This window comes from Daldinia vernicosa (assembly GCF_022497035.1).
Source record: "Daldinia vernicosa strain CBS 139.73 unplaced genomic scaffold F5Y00scaffold_6, whole genome shotgun sequence".
Classification (NCBI taxonomy): Eukaryota; Fungi; Ascomycota; class Sordariomycetes; order Xylariales; family Hypoxylaceae; genus Daldinia; species Daldinia vernicosa.
The window spans coordinates 877,190-900,426 of NW_025953922.1; the positions used below are offsets into that span (position 1 = coordinate 877,190).

The window sequence follows — 23,237 nt, forward strand, 5'->3', positions numbered from 1 at the left end:
TGTTTTATAGGTTAGCGGAAGACTCTAGGCGTCCGGTTATAAAAGGGGAGTTCTCTGTTATTCTGTTATATATGTATATATATCTGAGAGGACAAGGCGCAGAACGATCATGTCAGAAAGATACCCAGTCACAATACAAGCTAAATCAGCATTCAAACGGGTTTTGCTGGTTGAAGGATATATATACAGCGTTTATTTGTTTCTGCCCAGCCCTCCAGTTCAGCTGGAGGTGAAGGTTATGTGTGTGTATATCTTTTGTACATGTCTAGGTAGGTACCTAATCAACGCGGCAGCGATGTTCACGACGGCGCCGCATAGACGAAAAAAGGGGATATGCGCGCCTAACCTGTCAAACGCCCCGAGTCCCGATGTCCGCCAGGGTATCCGAGACCCCATACACGTCCATACGCCTACCGCCAGATCTCTGCAAAAGAAAAGCATAACTCTTTTTGGTCCTCCTCCATGTCCTTTATAATGCGAGTGATTCCGATACTTTTTATACATTGCGGACTGATGGGCTGTCCACTCCTTTACAACGGCGAATCGAGCGTGAAGTCCACGTTGCCGCTTGACGCACCGCCGGCACACGTACCCTTCATGCTACCTGTTGGGCAGACGGCCCTGGCTGCGCGAACGCATTGCTCCCATCGGCCCTTGGAGATGTTGATCGTAGCACCCGATGTCGCCGCGCTCAGCTTGAACTCGGCACTGCCAGATCGACCAGTCGTAGTCGTAGGCGCGCCACCACACTTCTGGATAGATCCTGCGATGCCTCCACAGATAGCAAGTTCCGCTACGTTTTGATCGTGGAACACGATGTTTCTGTATTAACAATCAGCCGGAGTCCCCATATGTTGCACGCGGTATATAGGTTAGGTAGTTAGTCTATGAAAACTTACTTATTTGGGTCAATGCACTCTACGCCCGACACCGCCGCGGGATTCACCGACGTCGAGGCTCTCATGTGAAGGACTTCGAGGTGCTCGCCATCGATCGAGTAGTGCGGCCAAACGGGGCTTGCCGACGAGAGACTCGCGCCGGCGACGAGCAGGACAAGGGACTGAAGAAGAGTCGTGGAAAGCATCTTGGCTGGTAGAAAGAAGGTGATTCGAGTCTAGCTCAGAACGAAAAAGAACGAAAATTGAAGACGAAGAAGAAGAATAAAAAAGAGTGAACTGAATAGTCGAAGGAACGTTATGAAGAAAACAGACGTCAAGCCAGGAATGTTGAAAAAGAGAAGAAAAAGAACGAGGCGGTGACCTGCACTTTTCCAGCCGCAGAAGAGAACTCGGATAGGTAGATCGACGGCGGGTTGAGGTAAGGCTTAAACCAGAAACGAAGTTTACGAAAAGAGTGTGTAGAGAAATAGTTAACTACCTAGGCTTAAATTTTAAGAGAGAGACAAGACAAGACAAGACACGACACGGGAATACGAACGAACAAGGCACGACCGAGCACCAGGCAAGAAAGGGACCACAATCACGGACACGATAACTATTTCCGGATCTCCAGTCCAGACGCAATCCTAATCGGGGCCAGGGCGGAGAACCCTGACAGCCTGACCCCGGCGGCTTAGTTCCCAAGTGGTGCGCTCGTCGATCAATCTGTGACGAACCTCCCCTTGGGACGAGGGGGGTCGTCCGGGGTGGAGGAGGCGGCGGCACGCAAGGGGGGGGAGGGTGGGTGGAATGCTCGGCCGCGGACTAGACGATACCGACTCTATGTAACAGCTTGGCCGTTTTCAAAAGTAGAAGCGGTTGTGCGTAGGTAACTACTGTACGTATAACTATACCTAAGTAGCAAAGCGCATAGTCATTCTTACACGTTAGCTCTTAACAGCAATATTTTATGAAATCGTACCTATTTCACGTGTAGACCTTGGCAGCTCTCACTTAACATCGGAACGTGGGAATCCCGTCCGATCATTTTATTCAAGTTCGTCCGATGAAAAAGGGATTTACCTGTCAATCTACCTCGTTAGGAAGGCCGGGGGGAAGAGATCTGTCTCGATTCTTTCTTCCAGCCACATCCCAGACAAGCGCTGGAGATCACATATACATACATACTTTCGAGAGACAGGGAAAAGATTCGAGCGTTGAAAAGACGTCGGTGGGAATCGAGGCCCAACATGAAACGGTGGCGTCGGGGTTAATACATACATGCAGGGGGTAACTGGCAAATGGGCGACATCGTCTCAAGCCAAATCGGACCACCCATTCGGAGCAACCCAAGTTTGTTTCGATGTTTCTGAAACCTGTAATTCCCGATCCCCTCTTCTAGATCTCCACGCTACCAGCTAGAGATTCGGGGGCCCTTCGTCACCACGTTACCATGGACTGACTCAAGTTAAGCATTTCTGCGCCGTAAGATCCTACGGTACATGGTAGGTAGCTATTAAAAACAACGTTAGATGAGGCAGGCCGGGAAGGATTAGAAACGGTCCAACCAAGGCTGAATTACGTACATCGCCCTTGTTAAGAACTTGATACATACATAACCAAGCCCAACCAATAACGAATATTCTCTTTCGAAGGAAACGTTCAACATGTGACGAAAAGGTAAAAGTGCCTCCCTCTAATTAAATTCGGTGTGCGCGTTGGTTACACTCCTTTCCGCCCACCACAGACACCACAGATTCCAGAGTCCCCGGCGTTCAAATACAAGCTGTCCCGGCAAGACGAGCTCTTGCATTTCCACGAATTCGGTACCTTGCTGGGATCTAGAACGTGAGAACAGATACCACATATAGTAGCTCCTGAACCATTATCGAACGAGCACATAGGACAAGCGCCCGTAGCTGAACTAGGGATGCTACTAATAGAGATAGTAGCGCTGCTTGCTTCTTCTGACGGTGGACTCTTAATACTCTTACTCGACTTCTTCTCGCTGGCGCGTCGTTTCGTCGATGCCGTTGCTTGAGGTATAGTTCTTATCGGTGCTACCACTTCGAGCTTCTCGGGCTTCACTTTAATGGTGGATTGGAAAAGCTCCTTAAGTTCGTTCTGTACATCTTCGTCTCTGGCGTCTTCGTCCTCGCATACTTTGACCAAATTATGGCCCTTATTATCAACAAGCCGTCGACCGTTGATATCTACGGCAGCTTCGCCTTCACTATCGCTAGACGTCTCTGATTCGCTGTCTTCTTCTTTCTTGACATCGCTATCTTGTTCATCTTTCGTTTCTTCGGCCTTCTTCTGCTGGTCGAACCGTGCCAGGGCTGCTGCCGCTCTGAGTTCCCGGCCTCGTTTGCTTCCTGCTACACGGGGCTTGCCTTGAGTCTTCTTCCCCTTCTCTAGTTCGGTTTTAATAACTTCGTCTTCGCCGAGAGCGACTCCGTTCGCACCAAACTTCTTCAAAATTCGGCGCTCTTTTCGTTCCTGATAAGATAATTGCTTCTTTTGTTTTCGCTTTCTGCCCCTTGAACGATAGGTTCCGCCGCACAGATGCTCCGGTAGATCTTTGTCCGACAATACCGTATTCTTCTCGAACTCTCCGGTTTCTAGTAGCGTGCCTCTTCCCCATAATCCCTCGCCGGTGTATTTGCGCGACCACAGGACTCTCATTTGATCTGCATAGCTATTTCTGACAGCCCAAAAAGCCTTAGAGTGATTCATTTGCTTGCAATGAGCCAGCCTTGTCGAATACACCGTTAGCATTAAACGCACCTAAGGTAGATAAGCTTTTAGACAAATACATACTCGTGCATCATCACCATCTGAACGTAGTTGAAGGGTAGCCATTGTCTGGTAGAAAGTGATTTCAACACTAGCTGTATAACTTCTCCCGCATTGAAGTTACGGCCAACAAACTCCCTGTTTGGCTCGTACTCTTCTAGGGACACAACTGAGATGTGATGTTCTTTCATGATTGGTACTACTAATGATTAGCAAATGAAAGTAACTTCAATTTGAGTTGATATATACGATGCAGTCAAGACTGGTTTAAGCTAGTACTTACAACATTGTGCTGCGATCCGTTCCAAGAACTGCTGCGCGATCTCTTTGTCAGGGCCTTCTAAGGGTTTGATGAAGACGATATGGTCATTTGGCTGCGATTTTCTTGCATTGATTCGCTCGAATCCAAGAGGCATCGTGATATACGATCAAGCCGTTCAAGTGATAGGTAGGATGTAATAGTAGAGTACCTATTTAATGATTCTTTAACGCGTGCCGCAAGTGAGATGAAATGAGGGTGGCGTTGCCTCTCAAAAACGTGCCCCGAAAGAGGAACGTTGTTTGTTGTTTACGATCAATGAGAAGGGTTCAACTTTCTACGGCTCTTCCAAGCCAGCTAATGAACGGATTAAAGTACCTAGATTAGTTTTATGAAGAGCCTCTGATGGCGAGAATCAAGAAGTATGTAACACTGAATCAACTACCTAAACCTTAAATGATTCACTTTTTCCTTGCCTTGTAACGGGAAGCGATGTGGCGATGGCGATTGTTAGGCTTAGGCGGTTATAGGGGACATCTTATCGGCGTTACAGGCAGAACACCCCCATAAGCCCCACTATCATCCCCTACGACCCTCCCGAGCCCCGATTCAAACTGCTACATGTGAAGGTCAACTAGTTACTTGAAGTAACTCAACATGTAATTTCTCTACACTATTAGATGAGTTCAGGTTCAATTCTTATTGACGCTATCGGCTAATGACTATATGTACTAGTAGGTATAGAAGCATTTTGCTCATTTGTTCTTTTATGTACTGACATGTACGTACGACATCGTCACATTCTTTTCCTTCAGGGTAGTTAGAAAAAAAAAAAAAGAAAAAACCCCATTATCGTCTTCGACCAGTACCACCAGCCCCTGAATCCCCTTTATCAGCTAGTGACACAACCTCGCCAATGCCAGCAGCTTCTTGTTCATCTTCGAGGGCAGTAATCTCCTCGCGGCAGTCCCACCACTTTTCTTCGCTGAGCTCAAACGCCTTGGTCTTAATCTCCTTGACTGTAAGAGTTTCAGGTTGAATGCCCTTCCATCTCAAGCTCATCATAAGGATTTCTTGCCATTCGTTCGAAGTCCGGGCGAAGAAATCCCTTCTAGACTCAAAAGGCTATACGAGGTTAGTTATTTGCTACAAAGGTGGGATTTATGGAGAAACATACCCGTGGATGTGGCAATCCATCATCAACTGTAGTTGCAACCGTGTCGGCTTCTGACTCGTTGTCCCATGTTGAAGATCCTGCAGTAGATGCTGTGTCGGATACCGACACCTCGTCTGTCTGTCTCTTCTTACGTTTACTTGGTGATACAAGTGCTTCAAGGTCTTCGTCGGGCATTTCGATATCGCTCTCATCTTCATCTTCGTCTTCGTCCTCCTCGTCCTCCTCATCTTCATCCTCCTCATCGGAGCCCTACAATACTTGTGTTAGACCAAAAAGACCAAATTAAAGTTACCAATAATAAGAAAATGGAAATTCTTACGACCCAAGTATCGTCTTCTCTCTTGAAGATCTGCTTGCAGCCATCCATCTTGCCAAGATCGATAGCGTACAAATCGTCAAACGTAAACTCCCGATCTTTCGCCTCATAGGTACCACCATAGATGTACAGCACATCATCCTGCACTGCCAATTGGGCGTTAAACCGTGGGTGTGGAAGATCCATGGATACCGGCATCTCTCGTGTTGGCTTTTCTGGTTCTTCTGGCTCCTGTCTAGCTTCTAGATCGATATCGATATCGTCTGCGTCTTCTAAAGACGATCCAGCCTGTAAAGCAGCAAGTTGCTTTAATAGTTCCTCCTCATTTGCTTGAGCTCTGCCACGCCTTCCAACTCTCTGCTCCGATGCAGGGGCTTTCTTTTGGGTCCTTGATTTTCGTAGTGTCAACGGAAAGAATCTGTTCCGTTCTACGTTCCATGCGTATAGCTGGTTATAGAACTCGCTGTCCATACCTTCTTCGCTCTGCTCGACATCGTGAACACCACCAAAAAGAATACCACGTCCCTTGTGGTAAGTCATAGTTGCCCCGGCACGGGCCGGGGCTGGCGTATTTGCTGGCTTCTTCCGCTTCTCCCACCTTACGGTTGGTGGTGTATTCGGTGGAGAATCTGCAGGGGGTTGGGTTATTCGCAAGAAGAAGCAATCTTCGTGTACTAAAGGTTTCAGAACGTTTCTTTGCCCTTGCGATGCGCCCTTAGCTGACTTATTTGCTGATACGGTTGTCTTTACTCTAGAGTAGCCTCCAAATAATACGGCGCCTTGTTCATGAGGGAGAAAAGTAAAGGACGACCTAGCGTCTGGTTTTAGCTGCGCTGATGGAAGCGTAGGGTTATGCCAGACGAAATCCTGTATCAAACATTAGTACCAATCTTGCTACATGAGCTACGAAAATAAACTACTAGCCTGGGTATCATAGAGCCAAAGGTCACTTAAATACTTTGTCTGATTCGAAGTATCTTGAAAGCCTGACTTGATGTTAGCACATTCATTCGAACCCGTTAATAAACTCACGATGTCTCTTACGTACCGCCGAAGAGGATAATATAATTCTTATAGTAAGTCATACGGTGCCCACTCCTTGCGGGAGGAGTCTTGCCCTTGGTTTCTATGCGTGTCCATTCCCGAGTGCTAGGCTCCAGTCGCCAGAAATCATTGTAGTGATAAAATGTACCTTGCTTGGGGCTATATGGGGTGTAACGTTAGTATAGGATCTTATAAGCAACAGCGACAACAAAAACAACACTTGTGTAAGACACGACAGAGATATTATACGACGGACCTGCTAAACTCGCCACCAAATAAGAAAACCGAGTCTTTTTGGTTTCCTCCCCTACACCAGGCATGTCCGGATCGTGGAAGGGGCGCATTCGGTGAAGTCACGCAATGCCATTCATCTCTATCTGTATAGTAGATGTTGAGATCATTGAAGAAACTCGCGAGGGCTCCATTCCAAGTTTCTCCACCAAATAATAACAGCTGGTTGCTATTTGAAGGGGAAGCTAAGAAGGTCGAGGATGACCGGGGCTTCGGAGGGGACTCAGAGACGGTCTCTGTGACCTTAACAAACTCCTCTTGAGCCTTCTTATATTCGGCAAGAACCGCATCTAGATCGACATCTTCGGCATCACTCCCTTCGACTTTTGAAGCCTTGACCTTTTCTTTCTTCTGAGCTTTCTTTTCCTGCTTCTGCTTCTTCTCGGCGAGCTTTGCCTTCTTAGAGTCCGACTTGGACTTCTTGTCCTTTGCCATGGTGAGATTTATTTATACACGTGACGTAGTACCTAAGGCATTCTTCTTGTGCTTCATTAATTTGCCTGGTAAACTTTACCTAGTAAACTTAGGATTAGGGGAAGAAAAAATTGACTAATTTAAACTTGCACTTCAACTTGCAATTGGTGACAGCTGCGCTACGAAGAGGTAGTAATAGACTCTGTTGGGAAGGAGGTCTTTTGCCACCTGCCAGCCCCCCTCTCCCCCCGCACTAACAAAATATGATGTTTAATTCAACTAGCTGCGTTGCCCGCCCGCGCAAGCGCGTACGGGGGAAAGGGGGAGAAAAGGGGGGGATCATGCGCAAAACTGACGCCACAGCTAAAGTCTGGCCTCTGATTGGCTAGCCACACCTTAGCGCACGTCCGATGAATTCTTTTGTAGAATCAATTGAACTATTTCAGTATTGTATAAAAGTTTTGATAATTAGTATTGTTAGATAGAGCTCGTTTTGCGTGATCTTTTTATATTATTCGCATATATTTCAAACGTTATGCGATAGAATGGCAAAGGAAAATGTCGCCAACTGCGGGGCGATTGTAAAGATCTGATTGGTTGGAAAAATTGTGGCGGTATAGAAGAGTAGATGTAACGCCAAATCAATTTTTATAGAGCAGTTTTAGACCCGAACAAGCTTTGCAACACGACAATGCTAATACATACTTTGAGATAGCTCGCCCTTTTAACTTCAAATATTGTAGCTGGAGGGAAGATTATTTTCATAGCATCGCGAACGGGTTTCATTATCAAGACATTGCAAAACTTTAATGGAGGTACAGTGATTTATAAATACCTACCTAGATCCCTTTGTGTCTGTAATTTTCATTTTACTTTCCTCACACAATAACAAAAGTCCCCTACCGGAATGCCAGCAACAAGAACCGTGATAATGCGCAACACGATCCTCAGCTTATTAAGAAAGCGTCGCTGCTTTTCGCTTTTATTTGCCCGCCTTTTCCGAAAGAACGATACAGTTCAACCTCAAAAGAGCGTGTCATACTTAATGAACCTTCCTGTCGAGATAATCCATCTTATCTCTGAACATCTTCCGAATGCCGATGCGGTATGCTTTGCTTTAACCTGCAAAGCTACGTTTTCTATATTACATAAAAACGGAATGCAACTCGACTCACAAGCGAAGGAGATACTTCTAGTAAGACTAGAGAAAGAGGTTCTAGGGCTAATATATAGCCCCTTTTTAAACAAACTGTTGCCCTTTGACAACAACGGCAAGATACCCTTTAACCCATTCTACGAATATGATGGTGAATTCTCATATTTCTATCCAATGATTCGTGGGAATATATGGAGCGTGGTAAATTACGAACAAACCCGGCTTGTTCGAAACTACCGACTATTTGGCCCTGGACACGGCGTTCCCTTGTCGTTTTTTTCTTACAATGAAAAGGAACGTATAAGGTCGATACGATTCATGCAAAATCGGTGTGAAACGTATACCGAAAGTTCGCGGATAGCCAAGTGGGTTGGCGAAGCCCTTTTTTTATCATGTACAAGGACGGTCTATTTAAACAAATTAGGGAAAAGACAGGTTGATATTACGGCCTTACAGGACTTTATCAGAAAAATATATGCATGTGGCAGGCTATGCCATCATTGCATGGTTGATGACTGGCATGGCGGATCCTTATATTACAATCCCATATATGCAGACTTTCCTCAGATTCATACAAAATTATCCGAGAACTCTGCTTACCAGAGTACAGGGTCTTGCAGATTTTGCAAGACTGACTGGGACGTTTCGATTGCGTGGAACGATTCTATGAGCGGCTTGGTCATTACTTATATAACATACCATGATCTGGGCACTTGCTCGTTTCCCTTTGATACGACATGGCAGATGATAACTGGCCACTCTACAAACGTCAATCTACTCGAACAAAACGGACGAAAGGGGCTTTATGGTGACGTAAAGCGCCATTGGATAGAGGCAGTTTGAGGTTTATTTGCACACACATTTTGTCAGGATTCTACAGTAACGGTTCAGAACTATACGCCTAGTTGTTGAATCGGTACTGGTATAACACTGGGAAACCCGCAGGTGGAATGGCATATGAAACCCACGACAGAAAGGAGAGAGAAGAATATACCATTTGACATATGGTTTGGTATAGATGTACAGTCAGACAACCCCCAACCGGCGGAGGGGTCCTGACTCGAATGGTACAAGCACCGGACGCCGCAAGGTGTCAGAATTTTAGATGACACATCTAGAATAAGGAGAGTGTTAGTAAATACGAGCCCTAGGCTCATCAGATAGGTTTAGAGTTCCTTGCAGAACAACGAAGTTGATTGCATATTGTTTGGTACCACCTCGTGACAGAAGGAATATATTTGTTAGACAAGATATTATTATTATTATTAATGTATATGACTAGGCTCCCATATTCACATGATATTTGGAAAGCTTGCCATAAGCTCAATGACCTAGGCGAAATAGCCAACAACAACATTAACATCCTAAGTTCGCTCCGCACAGAGACATAGGTTCCAATATTCAACTAGGGCTATTTGTTAGGTTGTACGCAAGTACGGGTTACTGTAGCTTAACGAAAGATTGAGTTTTTCTACCTGTCAGGTAGAAGCAACATATTACATAACCCAATTTGGTGCAACATACCTGAACTATTCCCGAATTACTATAATAGCAGTCGGAAATGGATGTTGTAACCATTGTATAGCTCAGCAATACCTACCTCTCTGGAATAGATATTGCTGAAATAATAGGTAACTACTTTAATAGCAAGCCTACCTAGGTATTCACCCTGGCTACTGCTTTGTGTGCGGACGCCTCTAGTCTAGGTACATAATGTACTCAGTCTTAACCTTCTGTAAATTTGCCCAGTAAAGGAGACAGACTGGAATAACTTACGTCACTTACACCTGGTATTAGCTTTATCTGAGTTAAGGAAAGAAAGAAGAGCAAATTTACGTCATTAAGGTTATAGTTTGTAACAGAATGAACAAGTCTAAGGAGAGTACCAGGAAAGTGGTCTCGAAAATCGCTTATGTATACACTTACTCCCAGGTCAGTTAGACAACAAGGAAGGTGCAATGTGGAATAAGTTGGCTCGAATCTTAATTGATCGATAGTTGGAACTTGCTCATTATTACCTGCATTGTAGCTGTTGTCTAGGTAGGTAGTATACACTTATTGCTTGAATAGGTAGGCACATACTTCAATTTCCTTTGAGATGTGATAACATAACACCTTCAAGGTATACCGGGAGCAGGAACGTTCATCCAACTTGATGCCTGGTTGGGTCATCTGTGTTGATGTGATTGGGCTGGAATGGGATTTCCTTTGGCTTTTCGGGTCTAGGGGATGGAGCGAACGTGAAATTGAGAGAAAGTGAGAGCAGGAAATCTCAGAGTTTAGGTTCATTAGTCTTTTGACATCGAGAAGTAGTTTGCGGGATACGATGGCACGGGCAGTTACCCTCTACGATATGTTACGTTGAAGTAGTCGTAGTTTCCATCTAGATATCTCAATGATGGAGAAGGAACACCAGAAGCCTAGAATGTGAGGCCAATTCGTCTCTTATGTCCTCTTCCTCTCTTCTCTCTTCTCTCCTCTTCTCTTTTTTATCACCAAATCGGAGATATTAGCACTTCGTTTTCTGACTACCTGCAACGTTCTAGCCATGGCGGGCACTGTTGAAATTGCCACTCTTGTCTGGTCCATCATAGTTGGGATCCTAATCTTTTTGCTTGCCTATACTCCGTTAGGCAAATGGATTACTCGTAAGAGCCAGCCAATTGTGGCTGCTCTGGGTGTCGAAAATCCAGACACCCCACTGCCCTCTGATCAGCAGGGGATCCTGGACGCCCTGGAAAGATCCTATGATACCTATCAGCAGGATCGCCAGGTGATTATCCGGCTCCTGACTGAGTTGAAGAGTGAGTCAGTGGAACATCACGGAAGGACCCACGATAGTCAGCGTGGTATTGTTGCAGCTATTGCTGCCGCTTCTGCTGATGACCGCGCGCATGCCCGCGATTTGGCGCGACAAGACCACGATTTTTTTCGTGAGTTGAACCGTCAACGCGGCCGAGTTACCTACGCTGCGGTAAATCTCGGAGTGGGCAGAATCCTAAGGGAGCTTCCACAGTTACTGTCTCGCGGTGAAAAAACCGATTCCGAAAATCGTCATAGACGTAGGAACTCGGCGTGATTGAGACACGAAGTCTCTTAGCCTCTTGGTACGAGGTGGGCATCGGTCTGAACAAAACAGCCGGTGCCTCTCCAGCGCTGGGGTTGCATCTTGACGCGATGCTGGAGCTTACCACCTTCGGGTGAACTAAGACAATCCCAAATCTTAGGTTTCTGAAGTGTCTTCAAGGTAAGCAATTCCTAGCCTCGGACACACGACGGCAAACATGGAAAGCATCTCACTAACATTCATCAAGTTACCCAACCTCGATCCTCGATGCTCATCCTCGGGACGTCTCCCGTATACGCTATGAAGCTAGTGGGTCTGTTAGGATTCTGGATGGGACATCTGGAATAAAGAACACCGTTGGTACTTACCTACGTATGGCCGTAGGCCCCATAGCTATCTAGGTAGCTTATAGTTCCTCGCCGAACAATAAAGTTGTTTCCCTGCTTCTTGCTCCACCTCGTGACAGACATGGCCTGATATAATCTTGTACGTGACACATCTTGACGGACTGCCATTGATGATGATATAGAAAAAGCCACTCTTCCTGATATATTATCCTCTTGAAAGTAATACGATTACGACGAGGTACTATTGTGGACGTACGGTAGCTATTTCAGACCCGGTCGTCCTTAGATCTGGATACGATCACCCCCGAGAGTGATTATATTACAGAGGATAGCCAATTAGCTGGAGTATTGATCCTTGGCTGGCGCATTGCTATGTTCACCCCTTAAAACTATTGCCGACACCCCGTTGAAAACGTATCCCTAGGCCAAAAAGTCTTGCACATGTCCAAATCTCTAGCACCGCGTTTTATAGTGCATGTCTCTTAGCCATAGTGGACGCTAAGCTAAGAGTTGGATAATGGCCCGTCCACTAAACTCAGGTAGTTTACCACTATATTTATAGCATCAGCCACCATAGCTTAATCAAATCCGTGCAATTCTTTTTCTATTCGTACGTGACTTTACCAAGCTCAGATGCTTCCAACCCCGATTTGTCGTATTTAAAGAGTGATAAAACCTTAGGTACATAGAGGTAAAACCTTTCATACAACTGCCTTAGGTACCTTACATGCTACCTGCTGCATACTACCTCGTTCTAACACACTTTCACCGAGCGAAGACTTCTCGGAACCTCCACCTTCTTGTACATAATGACTTTCAATTAACCTAGGCAGTTGAATTTATTTTCACCCACTTTTCAAAAACCCTCTCATCTTTTATTTCTCTCACCTAACCTAGTCGCCGAGATAGCCCGATAGGCGCTACTTTAATGATGGAATTTGCACCCACTTAGTACTTAGTGACAAGCGGTGACTTGTCCGTCGCATCTATAAAAGAAAAAATCGCCGCCGACCTCCAAACTAGCTCCACTTCACCACGTCCGCCCGCGATAGTATCGATATGTTCTAGCAGTAACTCAGCCTGGGTTTCGTCGCTCCCATCTGCTTCTATCTTACGTGACTGTCCTATTTCTAGCAATCGGCTGCCCCTCGTGGATCTAAGGTTGACCCGGGATTCCAGCTAAGCGTTTAATATCGCGCCTCTTCCACTCTTTGGATCTCCACGCTGGAAATATGGCAAGCACAGAAGTAGAGACAATGGCGGCGAAACCCTCGCAGACTCCTATCCAAGGAAGATCGGCTGTAGTAGAAGCCGTACAAGATATTGTTTATGGATCTGTGAGTTAATTCCAATTAATACGTATCTAGCATCCAGAGCGCTCTAACAATATACAATATTAGACTGCCGGCGTTGTAGGCAAATACATCGAATATCCTTTCGACACAGTCAAGGTTAGATTGCAGTCTCAGCCGGACCATCTCCCTCTTCGTTATACTGGTCCGCTCGATTGCTTTCGGCAGTCTATCAAAGCCGATGGCTTCCTAGGGCTATATCGTGGAATAAGTGCGCCGCTTTTCGGAGCTGCGGCTGAGACGAGCAGTCTCTTCTTCTTTGAGCGCATAGGGCGCGAATTGGTGTACGCGTCGGGACACTTTTCGCGCGATCGGGTACTTCCGCTTCCGGCGCTATGGTTTACTGGCGCCTTTTCGGGAGCATTCACCTCTTTCGTCCTTACACCCATTGAACTCGTAAAATGCAAGATCCAAGTGCCCACAACGACTAGTACAGATGGGGCAGCGCCGAAGCCCCCCCGTATCATGTCGGTCATCCGAGACGTATATAAGCACGAGGGCATAAAAGGTTTCTGGCATGGCCAAATGGGTACATTTCTCCGAGAATCCGGCGGTTGCGCAGCCTGGTTTGGTTCCAAGGAGACCACAACAAAAATGTTCTATCTCCTCAATGAGCGATCTGCTACGTCGCAAGCGGAGAAGGATATCTTGGCTACAGAGGCATTGCCATTATGGCAACAAGCTGTTGCTGGCGCCTCTGCTGGCATGTCCTATAATTTCTTGTTCTTTCCCGCCGACACGGTCAAGTCTCGTATGCAGACTGCACCAGTTGGCCGTTCGACTCAGCCCAGGACGTTTTGGCAAGAAGGAAAAGCTTTGTGGAATCAACACGGACTGCGCGGACTCTATCGTGGATGCGGTATTACAGTTCTGAGATCAGCACCCAGCTCAGCATTTATCTTTATCGTATTTGACGGCCTAAAACGGTATCTTCCGATGTGAATGATGGTTCGAATGACATTTTGGCGATATATCGATATTTACCGACGTATGATAGAGAGAAGGTATAAACAGGGCGAACGTTAGGAGCACTGGCGTTTAGGCGTCATGATTCATAGTTGATTGTCATAGATCTATTGAGCGGTTCCTCGTATATCTCACATACGATAGCGAGTAAGGATGTCTCTACGTGAGCATGAGTCTAGTTACAGGATCCAAAACACGTCTCACAAAGATTGGCCTAAAGAAAATAAATCATGCCTAGTCTTCACTTATGTCCTCTTTGCCAATGTGGCCTCCGAGATATCCCAATTATTCAAGTATCCGACGCCCGCTGTTAGGTATGTCGCAAAACCTAACCACGCCATGTATGGCAGTTGACACCAGCCCGCTATGCTGTCAACTGAGAAGTACAGATATGTCAGGTAGCCGTTCAGCCCGACCAGTGATACAATGTCGGCTAACGCAAGAACCGGTTTTCGTAGCCCGAAGAAGAGAGGCATCCACAACAAGTTCAAGCCGAGTTGCGCGGAATATAGTGCGCGCACCTCGTCTGTCGAGGCGAAAGAAGATGGATTCCTTGTCACGACGCGGTGAGCCGCGTAGCCCATCAACCCGTAGAGTACTGTCCAGACAGGACCAAAAACCTGTGGCGGAGGTCGCAACGGCGGCTGCTTCATGGCAACATATGTGGCCTGGGTTTGTTTTGCTATATGTGTTCCTGTCAGCGGTGCATGTCCGGGTGACCTGATACTTGGAAGTAGGAAGCACGTACGTCGAGAGCTAAAGCCTACCGTAGTGCCCAGCACAATAGGTAGCAGTATCGAGGCGGCCGGGTTCGCGAATACATCATTCGGTATTGCGTTGAGACGAGGAATGTACGCAGTCATCCTGAAGAAAGCACCAGGTTTGTATAACTACTGGAATATCGCAAGTATTAAGAGACTACTCGTTCCTTACGTGTCTATCTTCAACCTGGTGTGTCTAAGATTATAAGGTATGGGCACGTAAAAGTTCGCTCGTCGTATTAATAAGAGACTGAAGCCTCGGAGTTGCTATGACGTGGGGTATTTTTATGTACGTCGGGTATATTTCTACCTGTTTAAGCTTGAAGTGGCCTCATCTTTAAGTCTAAAGCTAATGCAGAGCTTCTAACCGCCGATTTGTCCTTGAAGTCTTTGGATTGGTATCGGCGCTAAAGTTTCTAATACCTACGGCAACAGCCATGGTAGTGTACCTAATGTGAGCTAGTTTCTCAGATTGCATGTGCTGTTTTATTCCTGGATACGTTACTACGGCAAATGAATATATGCAGGGTATATGCAAGTATCCGGTATGAAGAACTAACAACGGCAGGAACGAAACACCGGCAAATATCAATTTACAACCGCCGCATCAATGCCATAATTTGGGTTTATCGCACATCCTCCTACATGTTCGTCGTTACGGGGACATATCATTCGTCACACGGAACGCCCCACTATTCATTGCATTCAACAGCACTTCTGTATTTCCCCTTAGTTTCAACTCTATTCGGCACGTGCGGCGCGCCACAACTGCTGACTAATACCTGTCTGACGCGCTTTCGTTGTCGACATTCTCTGCCGCATTCCACATTCCACCGGGGGATTAGCCACATCCGCCCGTTGTTAGTTTGGTTGGTCCGTCGGATAGTTTTGGTTGGTTGTCCAAACCTCCAACAACTTCTCTTCCCTCACAAACAATCAGCGGACATCCAGCTTGGGACATCGCGCCCTCAGGAATCTTCCGCCATCGTCATTTATAGTTCGTCTATCCTTTCTTCTCACCACTTCCTTCTTATCAAATGGCCTTTTATTATAGCACTCCCATTGTTATCCCCCCGTTTTCCTCACGATCTCTTCCCCCTTTAGAAACCTGTACACCTTGACCGAAGCTCATCTTCCTCTAACCATCACTCCGCTTTCCATGTCCACCCTCCAAAAGCCGTGAACAAACTTTTTATGTCTTCCTTGCTCCCCCATTTTCGGTTTGCTTATTGCAGAGCTCATGCTCCCGCCCATGCTCAGCTTCTCAATTTGGCTTGCCGATGAACATTATCTCTTGTGATCTTGCTAGACCAATACATTTTATTCTTCTCATTGCTCACCCCAAACATTATCAAGATGGTTTCTCTAACGGCAATCGCCTCGTCAAACAATAGGGAACAGGTCCAATTCCAAATACAAGTAATCGGTATCACCTAACATCCGACGATTATCGCTTATACAAAACCAACGTCTACGCCATCGCCGTCGCATTGATAAAGAACATCATCAAGAACCCCTTTAATATAACGCGAAACCGAAAATCCTCAAACCAAGAAGAGGCCAATACCAATTGTGTCACAGTGAGCAGACAAGATGGACTCGTACTCGTATCGCGACGCCTCCGGTCGCTCTCCCCCCGAACGCGGTTGGAGCGGCCGTGATGATCGCGTCAAAGATGAGTCTCGCGACAACTTCTACCGTGGTCGTTCACCTGGTGCGTTTACGGTCACTTGTTGATTTTTTCCTTCTTCATGCTGCATTATATCCTAGTTGATTTATACTATGTCTTCGTTTCACATACTATTTCGAGTGGCATTTTATTCGACTTATATAGCTTCAACCTGAGACTGACTATAATAGGCCATGACCGCCCACGACGTAATCGATCGCGTTCCCCCCCACCAGTTGACCGCTACGAGCCCAGAGGACGTGGTCGAGACGACCACGCTGGGCCCCGCGACCGAGATGACAGACGACGCATTAATTCACCTCCGGCGAACATTGACCGTTATGTTCCCGGCCCAGGAGGCCCTCAGCCTCCTCAACCAACAGTAAACCCGTTGACAGATCCTGTCAAATTGCCTTTCCAAGTCGGTTTCTCTTACTTTGGCGAATGGTGGCGAGCCAATGAAAAGATCAAAGAGGAGAAGGAGCGCGCCCGAACTGGTCGGAGACGCGACCCCGAACGACCCCGTAGAGACACGCAAGAAGATCGCGATAAAGAGAAGGCCAGAATCCAAGCTGCTTATGATGCGTACAAGGAAGAACTCCAAGCTAAGATGGCTAGAGCTTTCGTCGCCGAACATAAAAAGGAGCAATGGTTCCGCGAGCGTTACGTCCCCGAAGTCCGAGATCCCTTACGCAAGCAGATAAACGAATTTCGTCGTGGTGCGTACAGTCAATGGGAGCAGGACTTAGAGTCCGGTACATTCGACGAGTTTTCTCTGGAAGGAATACCTAAGAGTGAGAGCAACGGAGCCGGTGGAGTTGTGGAAAAGGAAGAGGGTGAGGCCACGGCCGCAAACGAAGTTCTAGGAGTCGGCGATCTAGTTCCCGCAAACGGCAGCGATCTCCGGGACGAAAACCTATATCAGCCTACTCTCTTGATCAAGACGATTGCTCCTCACGTTAGCCGCCAAAATCTAGAAACCTTCTGCAAAGAGCATCTTGGAGAAGAGGAAGGTGGATTCAAATGGTTATCCCTCAGCGATCCTAATCCTAGCAAAAGATACCATCGTATGGGATGGGTAATGCTACATCCTTCATCCGAGACGGCAGCACCTGTTGAGCGTGCGGATCCAAAAGACGAAGAGGAAGACGAAATGAAGCTTGAATCACCTGTAGCTACCACCACAGCTGATAAGGCCCTTGAGGCTATTAACGGTAAGACCGTCAAAGATGAAGTTCGTGGCGACTTTGTGTGTCACGTGGGTGTTCACAACCCCCCCAGCAATCCTCGCAAGAAGGCGCTGTGGGATCTCTTCTCTGCTCCTGAAAGAATCGAGAAAGATCTTGGTCTTGCTCAGCGACTCGTCAATAAGTTCGAGGAGGATTTCGGTTCAGATTTCAATGCTACACTTAGGATTGAAGAAAGGGTAGAAACCTTACGCAGCGCTGGAAGTTTACAGCCGGCTATATCATCGCCGACAGCAAAGAGGGTTAAGAAGGATCGTAATCTTGACTTTGATGAGGCAATGGATGATGGTGAAGAAGGTGAAATGGGCGAATCTGACGAAGAGGGTGCCATAGACGATGAAGTCGACGACGAAGATATTCTGGTAAAGAAGAAGCAGCTCGATCTTATGATTGAGTATCTTCGCCGAGTCTTCAATTTCTGCTTCTTCTGCGTCTTTGAGAGCGACTCTATTCACGAGTTGACCCGAAAGTGTCCCGGTGGCCATCTTCGTCGGCCCCGAAGCACACTCTCTTCTGCTGCTAAGAATGTTGCACGGGCTAGTGCTAGTGGAGAAGCATTTCCTTCTAAGAAACCTAAGGAATCGAAGGAAGAGGAGGAAGAGGGCGAGGCGCCCGAGCCTGATCGCAAATTCCGTAACGCATCTTCTAAATCTGAGCAGCAGCTTGAACGTGCGTATAAGTGGGTTAAGACGTTTGAGGACAAGATTATGCAAATCCTCGAGCCTGAGTCAGTAGACATTCGTAAACTCGGCGGTAAGCCTACCGATGATGCCCTCAATGACGAACTCTCCAAATTCGTCAAGCAAGAAGATGAGCACAAATGGAGATGTAAGGTCCCTGAGTGCACGAAGCTCTTCAAAGAGGATCACTTTTGGAAGAAGCACGTGGAGAAGCGCCACGCTGATTGGCTAGAGAGTATGAAACAAGAGGTAATTCAAATTCAATACTGTTCGATGATGAGAGAGCCGCAACTAACTACCTATGAATTCAGTTTGACCTTATCAACGCATATGTCCTTGATCCTGCTCACATTGCGCCTTCGAGAACTGATGCCAATAGCAATGGCCATTTCCCGCCGTCCAATGGCCAAACTCAACAGGGTACCCCCCGCGGGTTTAACCTTCAGAACTTCGCTATGAACAACATGGTTCCGCAGTTCCCCGGTTTCCCTAGCATCCCTGGAATGCCTCCACTATTCACGGGTAGCCATAACGTCCAAGCTCCCGGATGGGCCGCAGGAGGAGAAGAACGTGGTACAGGCCCTATCCGTCGTGGCGGTGCCAACTCGGGACGATTTCAGAACCGCACAGGTCCGTATGACAGGCGTCAGCAGCAGGGACGTTGGGGTCAGGATGGACAGGGTGCAGGCCGTGGTAGGGGTGGGGCTGGTCGCTGGGGCGATGGTGCCGCAGGCGGAGCAGCCGTCGGTCCTCGTGAAGCTGTTCAAGGCCGTAGCCTCAAGAGCTACGAAGATCTCGACCACGTCGCAGGCGGAGGCGGTGGTGAATTAAACTACTAAACTTCCCAACAATTATCTGGGTTGAGTACGAGTTTGATAACCTCACGCCGACTATGCTTTACTAATTTGTAGGAAACCAGGCTGGCCTCTTAAAAAGCCAAGCTCGCTTGCTATTTGTTGTATCATCAGATGGTATTCGATGGGCATCGGATTGCTCTCCTTTCTCATATGACAAAATGCCAACAACACACCCACTACCCTAAGGGAGAAACGTACTCTGGCATATTACGGTATCCCCTTGTTGAGACAACCCGATAGCCTATCTAGATAGCTAGATATTTGCTTTTAGATTATTCTCGTAATGAATTGTACAGTACACACGCATTATTGCAAACTTGTTGAATTCTCTAGCTGTGACTTTTTATATTTGTGTTGTGTTTGAACCAAGCCTACTACTACTTGCTGCTTACCTACACTTGGGAAGACGAGTGGGAGTCTAGTGAGGCTCACGCTCATATATGCTGCAGCCATATTACGATGATAGTATAAGCTTACCCCCACATTGTCTTGATATCTCGATTTAAGCAGCTCTCTCTTCCAGACGCTTTATTCACAGACGGCGATACTTCTTCAACCTACATTCCCACGCAGAGAATAGGTATATGCAGCCAAGCTACATACAGTTACGTACCTTGGCTACCTACCTACATATATTAGGTATTCTTGTCAGCAGCGTAGATCATTAGCAATCCCGCATACAGAGTCCATCACAGGTTCGAAGCTGCTACGACTTTTTTTTTTCTCCGGTCTTCGCCAAGGGGGGATAAAGAGAGGGAGGAAAGGGGTCATCGGATTTCTAAAGGTCGGTTAAGGCAGTTAGTTAGTTAGTTAGTGTGCGGATATGGATGGTGTATATTCTTGGGTCCTTGAAGCAGGTGTGTTTTCGGCGAGATAACCTAACTATTTAACCTACGGGTTCTTTCTTCCTCCTGCCGGCGGAACCTATTTTCTACCATACCAAATTCTAATACCGCACAAGCGGTCGCAGGAGATGGGAGAGCGGGTAAGTAGGTAGCTACTTGTTTACTTACCTACTTACTTACCTTACCTTACCTACATATACAGACACGGATGCCGAGCCGATGGATGGATGGACGAAGGAATAAACTATATTCTTGGTATTGGTATGACATGCAGCGCGTCGAAGTAGCGGTCAGTCGGTAGTAGGAAGTGCGTATGTACGTTATATAGGTAGGTAGGTAGGTAGGTTATGTCGCACGCATGGCAAATAATCCTCCGGCGACGTATCTTTATTAATTCTCCGTGATGGTTGTCGGCGAGCAGAGGAGCGAAGCGAGTGGGTGAAGTTGGTGTTCCGGACACGTGCAGGGAGATAGATATATTTTATGTTGGGGACCAAGATAATAGGCTATATGAATAAATACCTTATGTATATGTGTAAGTATGTATGTATGTATGTATGTGAGGTATGCATCTCAAATCGCCGAAGTACAATACTATAATCCTCCAAGCATGCGGTGCTTTGCCTCAGCTACCTAAATCATCAAGACTTATTATTATTACGATGAAGCGTGATATGTCACATATATCCCAAACGTAGTGCAACATGCGGGAGGCAGTGTCTGCCCATGTGTATCCAATATATACAAGAAAAGCGCAGAGGTATTATACCAATATACCAAATGAGGCTTTCTCCTACTAAAAAGGGGGGATGGTTGGCCGGGTATGGCCGAGACATTACTACATATATACGCTTACTATCCCCCGCTCCCCCCATCGCTCCCCCCATCCGTGCGATACTACTTTGCAGCATCTCCCCCCATTGGCAGCAATGCCGGAGTCCGACGTCGCACGGCGACACAGAGGGAAAATGGGTTGCCCAAAAATCGAAGCCCAGGGCTTATAAATATATTCGGTCGCCGACCCGGCCTTCCCGGGCTGAGCATTATCGCCCGACTACCTACTTCACATGCCCATGCCCACTACATTCGTGATATCCCACCTTTGGTTCGGCCGTTTTGTGAGTTTTGATCATCTCTTTCGGTATGTATTTTCATGATCCCTTGCTCGGTAAGACGAATATTCGACGCGCACTACACCGTTCTTCTCTAGATCTCGATTTTATTGAGTAGGTACTGTTGTAGTAGGGCTAATCCCCTTACCCTTCTCCTAGATGAACTATACTAGACTCGATGGATTAACTCGTCCACCTTCCGGGGATAAGTGAACTGGACCGGCTACCTTGCTATTACCGATAAGGAGGAGCGTAGTAGATGAAACTACAACGCGAAGCAATCACTAGTCTCTTCCGAGATGGGAAGACCTGCCCCTAGGGGAATATGACCCTCACCGAAGAATACGACTCTTGAATGGTTGGATTACCCTATGATCGCGGCCACGCCTGCTCCCCCGGCAAACATAGCAGCCACGGTAACAAAGCTTGAGATGGAGAGAAGCGATATGCCGGAAATCCCATGACCCGACGTGCAGCCGCCTGCCATCCTCGACCCAACCGCGAGGAGCATGCCACCAAGAACTGCTCTAATGGGTTCGATGGTGATATCGGGTGTCACACGCGTCGTTGGTGATGCCAGAGAAACGGCTAGTGCCCCTGTGATCATACCTGCAGTGAGCGCAATAGCGCTGTGTGACTTCGGCCTATCTCTTTGCCCTACTGCCCACCAGAAATAGTCGCCCACTTCCTCGAAGGAGCTTGAAGTTCCTAGAAGAGACTTTCGTGTTACGATAGAAACCGTTTGAGCACCCGCGATCAAGATGCCACCTGTGACAGGACCCACCAATCCGCCGGATTCAGGGGAAGCAAGATAGACTATCGTTGCGACAGCACTCGCAAACAAGGTCTCGACCGCAACAAGTGCGCCTAGGTGGCTTGTGCCTGTCCACTTATCTAAAGTTAAGTGGTGGTGGCTTTTACCATCTGATGACTCTGTACTTGACTTCGCCCGGTTGCGAAGAGTCGGCTGCAGGAAACCTGACCAGATTATGCCGCCAAGTATCCCTCCGCCAAGTGTATAGAGACCAGAGCGTATACCAGCCCCTACTTGTGCAAAGACAGTCCCTGGGCAGGAACCAGAGATGGTCAAGCCGGCACCCAAAATCAACCCCCCTATTATGTTTCCATCGAGAGCGCCAAATATGCCGAGTGTCGAATAGTCTCGCGGGTTCAAGCGGAGGTAACCCAGCCGTTGTAGCGTGTTGACAAGGAGACTATTTTAGAGGTTAGTTATTTCTCACACCACGCCCTTTAGAAGGTAACCATGATTTTTTATCACAGAGAAATATAGTCTTACGTGCTGGTACCGGAAGCTGTTAGGAATGTGACGACCATGTGCCAATTCTGAAAGGTCATTTGCTCGACGATGACATCCGGTAGGTAAATCCCCGCTGCCGTTAGAGCAGCACCGAAGGCGACGCCAGATACGAAAGGTTTAGACATGTTCTCAGATACCAGCGTGTAGTGTCTTTGATGCAAAACAAATTGCTATTCCGTACAGTAGGAATAGTTAGAAAGGGTGGTCGAAGAATCGTCAGTGGCGGATTTGAACTTGAAAAGCTCGATAGTGTGTTATTATATTCGAGTCATATTGTATAGTTGAGTCGGCGACTCTAGGACTCTAGTCCATTCGAAGCTTTGTTTTCATCAAAGACCCTTCTCCGTTTAATCTAGACATCCTAGAAAAGGACCCGCAACGGATGTAGAGATGGGTACCCAAACACATAGTGACCTAGCAGCCAGGCAGCCCAGGAAACTTTCTCTTATTTCCCATATCCATGTCCTCCCGCTGCACAGGTCCCATATCGATTTCAACGGTCGGCGACGCTAGTGTAGCAGCATCTATACCATATCGATATATAATTCTATGCTATAATGGTGCCATATCGGCCTTCTATTTTCCTCTGTACGTTCTGACTGGATAGTTACTCTCCTAGATGGATGTTATCTGTCGGTAGTCCCATGCTCCCTTTCAGACTTGAGGATGGCACGTTATGCGCAAG

General features: G+C 47.0%; 9 protein-coding genes across 9 annotated transcripts; 4 read left to right on the forward strand and 5 right to left on the reverse strand.

The window, feature by feature from the left end:
* Nucleotides 1-145: 145 nt before the first annotated feature.
* Nucleotides 146-1,638, reverse strand: F5Y00DRAFT_227335 (uncharacterized protein). Its single transcript, XM_048006468.1, has 2 exons — nt 900-1,638; nt 146-822 (listed from the first exon to the last, which is right to left on the reverse strand). Exons 1-2 carry the CDS (start codon nt 1,082-1,084, stop codon nt 531-533), a joined length of 477 nt encoding a protein of 158 aa, XP_047868613.1. The 5' UTR covers nt 1,085-1,638; the 3' UTR covers nt 146-530.
* A 763-nt stretch (nt 1,639-2,401) lies between these two features.
* Nucleotides 2,402-4,422, reverse strand: F5Y00DRAFT_178297 (WLM-domain-containing protein). Its single transcript, XM_048004959.1, has 3 exons — nt 3,958-4,422; nt 3,699-3,873; nt 2,402-3,633 (listed from the first exon to the last, which is right to left on the reverse strand). The coding sequence occupies exons 1-3, from the start codon at nt 4,088-4,090 to the stop codon at nt 2,601-2,603; spliced, it is 1,341 nt and encodes a 446-aa protein (XP_047868614.1). The 5' UTR covers nt 4,091-4,422; the 3' UTR covers nt 2,402-2,600.
* Nucleotides 4,423-4,614: 192 nt separating this feature from the next.
* On the reverse strand, nt 4,615-7,410 carry F5Y00DRAFT_227340 (galactose oxidase). The gene is made up of 6 exons (XM_048006469.1): nt 6,727-7,410; nt 6,475-6,629; nt 6,351-6,412; nt 5,430-6,293; nt 5,111-5,359; nt 4,615-5,058 (listed from the first exon to the last, which is right to left on the reverse strand). The coding sequence occupies exons 1-6, from the start codon at nt 7,194-7,196 to the stop codon at nt 4,783-4,785; spliced, it is 2,076 nt and encodes a 691-aa protein (XP_047868615.1). The 5' UTR covers nt 7,197-7,410; the 3' UTR covers nt 4,615-4,782.
* Nucleotides 7,411-7,851: 441 nt separating this feature from the next.
* On the forward strand, nt 7,852-9,377 carry F5Y00DRAFT_227341 (uncharacterized protein). Its single transcript, XM_048006470.1, has one exon. It carries the CDS (start codon nt 8,083-8,085, stop codon nt 9,172-9,174), a length of 1,092 nt encoding a protein of 363 aa, XP_047868616.1. The 5' UTR covers nt 7,852-8,082; the 3' UTR covers nt 9,175-9,377.
* Nucleotides 9,378-10,322: 945 nt separating this feature from the next.
* F5Y00DRAFT_227345 (uncharacterized protein) lies at nt 10,323-12,143 on the forward strand. The gene has a single exon (XM_048006471.1). It carries the CDS (start codon nt 10,880-10,882, stop codon nt 11,408-11,410), a length of 531 nt encoding a protein of 176 aa, XP_047868617.1. The 5' UTR covers nt 10,323-10,879; the 3' UTR covers nt 11,411-12,143.
* A 571-nt stretch (nt 12,144-12,714) lies between these two features.
* Nucleotides 12,715-14,174, forward strand: F5Y00DRAFT_178336 (mitochondrial carrier). The gene is made up of 2 exons (XM_048004960.1): nt 12,715-13,082; nt 13,146-14,174. The coding sequence occupies exons 1-2, from the start codon at nt 12,978-12,980 to the stop codon at nt 14,037-14,039; spliced, it is 999 nt and encodes a 332-aa protein (XP_047868618.1). The 5' UTR covers nt 12,715-12,977; the 3' UTR covers nt 14,040-14,174.
* On the reverse strand, nt 14,174-15,197 carry F5Y00DRAFT_178339 (TspO/MBR-related protein). Its single transcript, XM_048004961.1, has 2 exons — nt 14,812-15,197; nt 14,174-14,745 (listed from the first exon to the last, which is right to left on the reverse strand). The coding sequence occupies exons 1-2, from the start codon at nt 14,924-14,926 to the stop codon at nt 14,309-14,311; spliced, it is 552 nt and encodes a 183-aa protein (XP_047868619.1). The 5' UTR covers nt 14,927-15,197; the 3' UTR covers nt 14,174-14,308.
* Nucleotides 15,198-16,417: 1,220 nt separating this feature from the next.
* F5Y00DRAFT_258543 (uncharacterized protein) lies at nt 16,418-19,259 on the forward strand (the record flags this gene model as incomplete). Its single annotated transcript, XM_048010723.1, has 3 exons — nt 16,418-16,538; nt 16,685-18,669; nt 18,732-19,259. The coding sequence occupies 3 exons, from the start codon at nt 16,418-16,420 to the stop codon at nt 19,257-19,259; spliced, it is 2,634 nt and encodes an 877-aa protein (XP_047868620.1).
* Nucleotides 19,260-21,598: 2,339 nt separating this feature from the next.
* On the reverse strand, nt 21,599-22,677 carry F5Y00DRAFT_258544 (uncharacterized protein; the record flags this gene model as incomplete). Its single annotated transcript, XM_048010724.1, has 2 exons — nt 21,599-22,448; nt 22,532-22,677. 2 exons carry the CDS (start codon nt 22,675-22,677, stop codon nt 21,599-21,601), a joined length of 996 nt encoding a protein of 331 aa, XP_047868621.1.
* Between the last annotated feature and the right edge of the window lie 560 nt (nt 22,678-23,237).